This window comes from Stomoxys calcitrans, chromosome 1 (assembly GCF_963082655.1).
Source record: "Stomoxys calcitrans chromosome 1, idStoCalc2.1, whole genome shotgun sequence".
NCBI classification, from domain to species: domain Eukaryota; kingdom Metazoa; phylum Arthropoda; class Insecta; order Diptera; family Muscidae; genus Stomoxys; species Stomoxys calcitrans.
In genome coordinates this window covers 50,608,980-50,618,687 of record NC_081552.1, presented here as the reverse complement: position 1 = coordinate 50,618,687, position 9,708 = coordinate 50,608,980, and the positions used below count along the sequence as shown (strand labels likewise).

The 9,708-nt window shown below is 38.1% G+C and overlaps 1 protein-coding gene across 1 annotated transcript; it reads right to left on the bottom strand.

Annotated features, from left to right (window-relative positions):
- Nucleotides 1-2,535: 2,535 nt before the first annotated feature.
- Nucleotides 2,536-8,809, bottom strand: LOC106091815 (uncharacterized). The gene is made up of 6 exons (XM_059360277.1): nucleotides 8,663-8,809; nucleotides 8,494-8,597; nucleotides 8,349-8,420; nucleotides 7,654-8,290; nucleotides 4,415-4,964; nucleotides 2,536-3,014 (listed from the first exon to the last, which is right to left on the bottom strand). The coding sequence occupies exons 1-6, from the start codon at nucleotides 8,751-8,753 to the stop codon at nucleotides 2,654-2,656; spliced, it is 1,815 nt and encodes a 604-aa protein (XP_059216260.1). The 5' UTR covers nucleotides 8,754-8,809; the 3' UTR covers nucleotides 2,536-2,653.
- Nucleotides 8,810-9,708: the final 899 nt, after the last annotated feature.

Below are 9,708 nucleotides of genomic sequence, written 5' to 3'. Positions count from 1 at the left end.
TTTAAAACGCACTTTTTGTGAGTTTGAGTTCTTCGGATAAGACTCGTATATGGTCTTCGTTAAATCTCCTAGCTTTGGATTTAGTGGTAGGCTGCGAAGATTTCGATTCAAAGAACTCTGGTAACTGATTTTATTTGTGTCTTTCCATATCAATTTTGGCAATAAGTTTAATCTGTCCAGTGTGTTCAGACTCGTACTTGGTAAGGATACAGTTAGGACTAACGGGAAATGGTCAGACCAAATCTGATCGTCAACTCTGAAAGTCCTTATGTATCCCAGAGTTTCTAACGTAACAGCACACAAATCGATCACGGAGCTACCATTTTTGTTTGTAAATGTAAACCTGCCTTCTTCATCACCTGGCGTTCGTCCATTCAAAATTACTAGGCCATTATCATTACAAAATTCCACATATTTTTTCCCATTCGAATTAATATTTTTATCATTTGACTGCCTGGTGCTGAGGCAATTTTCTAGCATCTCTGTAGGTACCTCTTGCTCCTCTCCGATCCGAATATTGTGATCTCCGATAACAATTTTGCTTCCTTTACTACTCTCAACCGCCGATTTTAAATTATCGAAATCTTGAGCCCAATCAGCACCTCTCAGGTATACTGGTAAAATTTCGAACCGGACCGAGTTAAACTCGCATTGAAGTATATCTTGGCCCCCTCTTCGAGTAAAAACATGCTTAAAACCATTCCTTTCTAAATCGCTGCGTACTCCATATAATTGGCCACCAATGCCTCGACCTCTTGTACTGTTCCTGGTAGCAGCATTCCAGTATATTTTAAATTTTTTAAATTTTCTTATATAGAAATCTTGTTTTGTTGTCTCAACATGCGTTTCCGAAAGCATAAAGATATCAAAGTTTTCTAAGTATTCAAAAAAGTGGTGGTGAAGATTTTTACTGCTCAAGCCGTGAATATTATATGCTATAATTTTTAATGTAACATGTTTATAGCTTTCTATGGTTTCTACATTTATTTCATATATATTATTATTTTCGCTTATATTATTATTTTGAATAATGGAGTTTTTGAATTTTAATAGTTTTTTGAAGATAAATTACCAACTAAATGATTATAATTCATATTAAGGGATTTCATACCGTCACCAAACATGTTTGTTAGCTCCTCTATACCGCAACTTTGTCCACACATAAGCCTATTTTCAGCATTCCAGTAAAATGTTTTTCCTTCAACCACAAGCTGTTCACCTCTTACACCAATCCTTTTGTCTCTATTTAGCTTCTGTAGTTCCTTTTTCATTAACAACATCACCTTCTTTTTTTGCAAACGTACGCCGCTTAGATCCCGCTCTATGAATATCGATGAACCAGCCAGTAACTTTGTACATTTAAAGACTTCCGAAACCGTTCTAGCCGATTTTAGCTCCACTAAGACAGTCATTTTGTCGTTTGTTTCATGCATCTTTTTTATATTTTCGATTTCTGGCTCAAAATTCATCTTTAAATTATTTCGAAAGAGATTGTTGACAGCCCCATATAACCCTTTTTGGTTTGGTAAACCTCGTATAATCAGTTTGGTCCGTCCTAATTGATTTTCCAACTTTTGCAATCTCTTGCTGTCCTCTTCCTTTGCTTCCCTCAATGCTTTTATTTCTGTTTTTAGTACCTCATTCTCAGTTGTTAAACGCTTAATATCCTCTTTAACACCCTCCATGCTACATTTTATATCAAGTATATCAGTTTTTGTGGGCAGATTTTCCAGTTTCTTATCCAATAGCTGTGACATGGACTGCTGCATCATACTCATGAGTTCTGCAGTGGACAGGTTTCCTACCATGGCGGTATTATCGGGCGAAGTTTCCATTAATTTACGTTTAACTTTTTGTTCGACTCGTCCCACTGTGTTGGAACTAGTAAATGGCGAATTAACTGGCGGAGTTGACATACTTTTAGGCGCTTTTACGACTTGATTAGCCGAGAGATTGAAATTTGAATTTGTAACGGATGGGAACAACTCTTCTTCTTCTTTCTTTTAAATTTCGAATTGATGACGTACCAAACAATTTGAGTGTGGCAACTTTGTAGAAACCCAATATTTGTCAGAAAGAGTAAACACAGCTGTTTATATCAACAATAGTCACAGCTCTTTTAACTTTTGAGTTATTTTATAATTTATCACTTTCCAGTCAAAGTTTTTGTGAAAATTCGATTATTTTAAATGATTTTCTGGACAAACAGTACGTGAAAACAAAAATTCTTTAACACTGCCTAGTGCCCAGTTGTAATATTTATATTACTAGGCGTAATTAGATGAGCTTCAAGGCCGAATACAGCAGCTGGCACGGAAAAAGTAAGAGCCGGTTAACTATGTGACTACTCCCGGTAAGAAACTTCACTCAAACTACTATTTGACGCAATCCCAATGTTTATCACAAAAAAAAACTTAAATTCGGAACAATTTGTAATTAATTTTTTTTAATCGAAAAATGTGCGATATTTTATTAACTCCTACATATCTTCCGATTCCGAAAGCGCGAATAGATTCAAATTTTAAAGAAGAATCGTTTGGTCAAAGCCTTTTGTTAAAATGTTCACTTTCGATTTATTTTAATGTTTGGAGTTGTGTGAGAGTAATTTAAAATTTTTTAATAAAAAAGTTTTATATATTTGTATTTTTAGTTTCTATGCGGCTGGAGCTGATTCAGTTGTTACTTCTGTTTTGCTTATTTCTTTAACATTTTCTTCGTCTTCGATTACTTCTGCTTGAATGCCATCTTCAGTTGATAATTCCATTGAGCCATGATCAGACTCAACTTCTTTCAACACTAAAGATTTTTTCTTCTTCTTTGTAGGTTCATCGGCTGAGGTCTTGGCTTCCTCCTCTCTTTCTTGTTCGACTGTCTTATATGATTCAGGGAAGAATTTCTTGGCTTCCTCTTGGCCCACATCGACATTGGGACTAACATAAGTGGGCTCATAGATCATAAAAGACAACATTGTGTGTGATGTAGCCTTATGGATCTTAAAAACAATTTTATCGTTGCTAAATGAAATAAAATAGAACAAGTAAAAGCGTGCAAAGTTCGGCCGGGCCGAATCTTATATACCCTCCACCATGGATCGCATTTGTCGAGTTCTTTTCCCGGCATCTCTTCTTAGGAAAAAAGGATATAAGAAAAGATTTCCTCTGCTATTAGAACGATATCAAGATATGGTCCGGCTTGGACCACAATTAAATTATATGTTGGAGACCTGTGTAAAATGTAAGCTAATTCGAATAAGAATTGCACCCTTTGGGGGCTCAAGAAGAAAAATAGAGAGATCGATTTATATGGGAGCTGTATCGGGCTATAGACCGATTCAGACCATAATAAATACGTATGTTGATGGTCATGAGAGGATCCGTGGCACAAAATTTCAGGCAAATCGGATAATAATTGCGACCTCTAGAGGCTCAAGAAGTCAAGATCCCAGATCGGTTTATATGGCAGCTATATCAGGTTATGAAGCGATTTAAACCTTATTTGACACAGTTGTTGAAAGAAAATTTCAGCCAAATTGGATAGGAATTGCGCCCTCTAGAAGCTCAAGAAGTAAAGACCCAAGATCTGTTTATATGACAGCTATATCAGGTTGTGAACCGATTTGAACCATACCTGGCACAATTGTTGGATATCATAACAAAATACTTTGTGCAAAAATTCATTCAAATCGGAAAAGTATTGCGCCCTCTAGAGGCTCAAGAAGTTAAGACCCAAGATCGGTTTATATGACAGCTATATCAGGTTATGGACCGATTTGGTTTATATGACAGCTATATCAGGTTATGAGCCGATTTGAGCCATACTTGGCACAGTTGTTGGATGTCATAACAAAACACGTCGTGGAAAATTTCATTCCAATCGGATAAGAATTGCGCACTCTGGAGGCTCAAGAAGTCAATATCCAAGATCGGTTTATATGGCAGCTATATCAAAAGATGGACCGATTTGAACCATACTCGGCATATTTGTTGAATATCATAACAAAACACGTCGTGCAAAATTTCATTCCAATCCGATAAGAATTGCGCACTCTAGAAGCTAAAGAAGTCAAGACCCAAGATCGGTTTATATGGCAGCTATATCAAAACATGGACCGATATAGTCCATTTACAATACCAACCGACCTACACTAATAAGAAGTATTTGTGAAAAATTTCAGGCGGCTAGCTTTACTCCTTCGGAAGTTAGCGTACTTTCGACAGACAGACGGACGGACGGACGGATAGACGGACGGACATGGCTAGATCGACATAAAATGTCACGACTATCAAAAATATATATACTTTATGGGGTCTCAGACGAATATTTCGAGTAGTTACAAACAGAATGACGAAATTATGGTGGAGGGTATAAAAACTGAAAAGAATATATGAATCAAAAAAAAATCGCTTATACTAACGCTGTCTGAATTTTATATTTCTCTAAGGAGTTTGAAATAAATTCAGCAGTTTTGGCATCATCGCTGGTAAAGAAGCCATACAATGGCACTTCTACCTTGTGAAGTTCGGCATGGGCGATAAGGTCACGCTTCTTACTGGTTTCGAAAGCCATTATAACATGTGGAGGTTCTGGCACTGGATCCGGTGGTAGAAAACTTTGTGTTTGATTGCGAAAGAGGACATAAATCAAGGCAGCATGAGTTCTATGATTATTAGCCACCCATATTGGGGGTATGCGAACTTTTTTGAGGCGTATTTGTTTCTTGGGGACCGTGGTGATTTGTATGGGCTCTTCTTCTTTTACTAATGCTTTTTGCGGAGTATCGTCCAAATCTAAATCTAGGGCTGTAAAATGCTTTTCTGCCTCGCCAACTAAAACTTCATGGACTTCTTCCTCTGCCGATTCTTCAAGTTCATTTTCTCCTTCATCATTTTCTGTCTCAGTAATTTCTTTGGCATTAAGATTTTCCTCAGATGAAGTATCATCGGGTTCTATCCATATATCACCCTCTAAAATTGAAAAAAAATCATAATAAACGTTTTTATCTAGCCTAATAGCAACAAATGAATGTTGGTTACTGTAAGTTATAAAAGGTTAATGGCCCTAACTATAGCTAATGCTGACTTGTGTATGAAAAACTAGATTTCCCAAAACCATAAGAAAAGCAAAGTTACTTATCGAAATGCGAATAAAGAAGTATAATAGAAGCTGAAAGCCAACAAATGAATGCTGGTAACTATAATTTGAAAATTTGGAGTTTGGGGGAAAATCACGGCTGAATTATTTAAAGGACTAGCTGACCCGGGTCCGCTCCGCTGCGCCTTCTTTTACTTTATAAGGAACAAAATTTTCCTTGGAATATTTAATTTGAACAAAGAGCTTTTAGTGAAATACCATGCTACGCAAATAGTATATCGCTTGACTATTTGTTTAACAATATAAATGCCTTTGTCCGAATCCCATATGATCTTTATTGGTCTACGAATTTAAGTTTGGATGTAAGGTGTACTCCATTATTAAAATACTTTATTTAAGCCCGCTACTCTCATGATATCTGATTTAGGAGTGTTTTCGGGGATGAGGCGATCCCCCAGACACTTGGCCCTGAAAATATATCAGCATCGTGCTCTTCTTTCAAATACCATTTATTTAAACCCCATATTGCCATTGGCTTAGGCGAGTTTACGCGATGAGGCGTCCCCCAAACACATGGTCCTACATTTGGATATCAAATTCGTATTCCATTCCCACGTACCTTTATTTAAGCCCCATTTTGCGATGGTCAGCAAAAAATTGCTGTTTGTAGGGTATTTTGGGAATGGGGTAGACCCCCAGAAAGTTGGTCCCGAAAGGTGGCATCAATTCTTGCTCTACCCCCCAATACCTTTTATTTAAGCCCCACATTGACATGGTCGGTAAATATGCCCGATCTAGGGGTGTTTTGGAGATTGGGGTGGTCCCCCAAAAACTAAGCCCGGAAAATATATCAGCAACGTGCTCTATACTCATATATCTATATATGATTTATTTGAACTCCATATTGCCATTGGCCTTAAAATTGGATATAAATCTCGTTTTCTAATCCCATTTAAATTCCTTATTGCAAAAGTCAGCAAATATGTCCGGTTTGGGGTATTGGCCCTTAAAACTATAAATATTTAGTTCCACTCTCTTTAAGACCCAAATTGTCTTGGTGAGCAAATACGTCCTATTTGGGGGTTGTTATGCTGGTGGGACGTCCCCTAGACAATTGATCCCCAATGTTGATATCAGATACGTGGTCTACTCCCAAACACATTTAATTTGAGCCCCATATTTCCATAGTCGGCAAACATGACCGGCTTGGGGGGTGTTTTCGGGGATGGGCGGCCACTAAGTGAGTTGGCCTTGAAAATATATATCGGATTCGTGTTCTACTCTAAGACCTTCATATTTTAGCCTCATATTGCAATAGTCAGCAAATACTTCCTATTTGGGTGGCGTTGTGGGGTTATGGTGGCCCCATAGACACTTTTCCCGAATATTGATAACAGATTCGTGCTTTACTCCCAAAGACCTTTCATTTGAGCCCAATATTGCAATGCTCGTAAATTTGTCCCCTTTGGGGGATGTTTTTGGGGAGAGGTGGCCCCCTAACCACTTGGACCCATATTTGGGTGTTTGGGGGGGTTGGTCTAATCCCAAAGAAATGAAGGCTTGCCAGGTTACGTCACTCAGGAGATCAGGGGATGCAATGGAAATGTCTGGCGAGCTGCTGTACCTCCACGTAATCCGCTATGCCCCGCTGTTCGTTACCTAGGGTAGAATGCCATGAAACGTAATGTACATTAAAGTCCCCTAGAACCAGACGATTATGGCCAGATAGTAGCCCATTTAGGTCGGGCGTGTAAGCCTGGCCGTTAATTGCGACACCGCCACCAATCGGCGGTATGTACACGTTGTATAGTTCTATCTCGGCAGTACCGCACTTGATTGCTATCCCCATACACTCCATGTAGGGATCACTAGTGCCAGGCGCAGGCGAGATGGGTCTATACTGCACTGAATGGTGTATCACGAAGATCAATACCCCTCCTCCATTCCTTAAGCGATCCTTACGTAGCACATTGTATTCGTGACAACTGTGCAAGCTGCAGGTGTTGGTCAGCTTTGTCTTTTGACAACACCGACTGATAATGGAGGCGACCGTACTACTTACAAAATCCTTAATTGTTTTCCATGTCACGCCCCTAAGTTAGTTCATGTCTGGTATTGTGTCCCCACTTAAGTACTGGTGTCTTTTAGCCGCAAAAGCCGGGCAATGACATAGAAAATGCTCCAACGTCTCAAAATCTTCCTTTAAACCTTTAAATAATTCAGCAATGGAGGAATGTGGAGAATAATACGATTTGGATTTATGATTTTAATAACACGAATATGAAGTTTGTTTTTGCGAGTGAACCTTCCTTCATAAGCCTCCAGCCTAAACCTTACTGAACAATTATAAATGTAACGAACAAACTAATACAACTACGATGTAGGAATTATACCAGGGGTTCTAGTCTTTTTAACCACTTCAAAAAAATTTAAGCTATCGTTTCTAAATTGAAGAAAACATCGCTGGCAATTTATGGGGGGTGCAAAAAAATTGAGTTTTTTGTGAATTTTTCTCCTACACCTTTTCGCTTAAAAGGTTTAATAGTCGCATCATTATCTTACCTTGCAACTCCACTTCAACTTTAACTTCCATAGGCTTCAAAATTGGGGGCAACACAATCTCCTCCTCAATAACATCATCTGTTTGTTGGGTATGGGACATCATTAACTCATTTGCATAGTTGTTTAAAAGTTTTGGTATATCTTTATCCTCGCCTGGCAACTTCCACAAACACACTAAAAGTTCTTTACCATCCAATTGTTGTAAAACATCTTCCTCCAATGGATTGGGACAGTCAAAATGGATAGTTTCAAATTTCTCTGCGGCTAGTTGCAAGAATTTTCGATCCTTGCATTGTATTTTTAAGTTTTCAGCTGTCTCAATTAGTTTCTTTAAAACATCACGATTTACTTGGGGCCCAAATATAGTCACACCCATATCCGAAAGATTTGCCATTATAATATCGGTGACTTGATTCAGATAGTCCAGACGTTTCTTTTCTTTGGCCTCAAATTGCTGACGTTCAGTTGCCCTAATGACATTTTCCTTGGCTTGACGAACTTTTTCCTCAACAGGCTGGTATTCGGAAATTTCATAAAAATCACGTTTCATATTAACCAAATCGTTGAGTTCGGCCTGAATTAGACTCAATAACTTGGGAGCGTCACTGCCAAACATTATGTTAATAGCTTTGCCATTCTGTATCAACAGAAAAAGTCATAAATTGAAAACTGAAATTCAAATTCTTATTCATTACCGTTACAAATAACCAAGTAGGTTCACTTTTTCGCCGGAATCTTTTCAATGCTTCTATGTTATCGCATTTGCACTAAAACGAGAGACATTTTTTCATAAAACCAAAAAAAAAAAAATCCAAAAATGTTCAAAAAAATACTTCTTACTATGGCCAATGATAGGCTATCTCCTCCAGATTCCAGTTTGATTTTCTTTAGAGTTCCCACCATTCCCAGGCATGGACCACACCATTCAGAATAAACATCCAATACTGGTGGGAAAGTTTTATTTATGTAAAATTGTTTTATAAACCTACGTATGTGGCCTTAATTTTACCTAATAAGCCAGGTCTGTCCAGAAATCGCTCCAACTCTTCATCGCTGGAAATTTCTTCCTGTAGTTTTTGAGCCCCGCCTTTTTTTGCCATGGTTAATTTTTTTATATTGCAATGACTTTAATTTTTGATAGAAAAATTTAAATAGATACTGACATAAAAAGCTAAGAGGAAATGATAGACAATAAGATATTGTCTAGACTCAATAATCATATCATATATGTAGGAAGAGAGAACAATTACAAGCGTGCTAAGTTCGGCAGGGCCGAATCTTGGGAACCCACCACCATGGATTCTGGTTATAGACCGATTTGGACCGTACAGGGACAGTTGTTGAAAGTCATAACAGAACACTACATGCTAAATTTCAGTCAAATCGAATAAAAATCGCAGCTTATAAGGGCTAAAGAAGTGAAATCAGAGGATTGGTTCATATGGGAGCTATATCTATATCTGAACCCGTATGTCCCATTTGCAATCCGCAACGACCTACATAAATATTAAGTATCTGTGCAAAATTTCAAGCGGCTAGCTTTACGCGTTCGACCGCTTTCGTGATTTCAACAGACGGAAGGATAGACGGACATCGCTAGATCTACTCAGAATATCGAGACGATCAAGAATATATATACCTAATGGGGTCCTAAATCAATATTTCGAGGTGTTACAAACGGAATGACTAGATTAGTATACCCCCATTCTATGGTGGTGGGTAAAAAAGGCGTTTAGTTCGGCCGGGTCGAACTTTGGATACCCACCACCTCGGGTATGTATGTAAACCACCTTTCGTCGTAATCCGGTGAAAAATGCATAATTTGACTTTTATGGGCCTAGACCCTAAAACGACGGATCGCTCTATATGAGGGCTATATCAAGATATAATCCGATATAGCCCATCTTCGAACTTAAACTTCTTGTGGACAAAAATAGAATCTGTGCACAGTTTCAGCTCAATATCTGTAGCGTGATTTCAACAGATAGACGGACGGACAAGGCTAGTTCGTTTTAAATTTTTACGGTGATCAAGAATTATATATACTTTATAGGG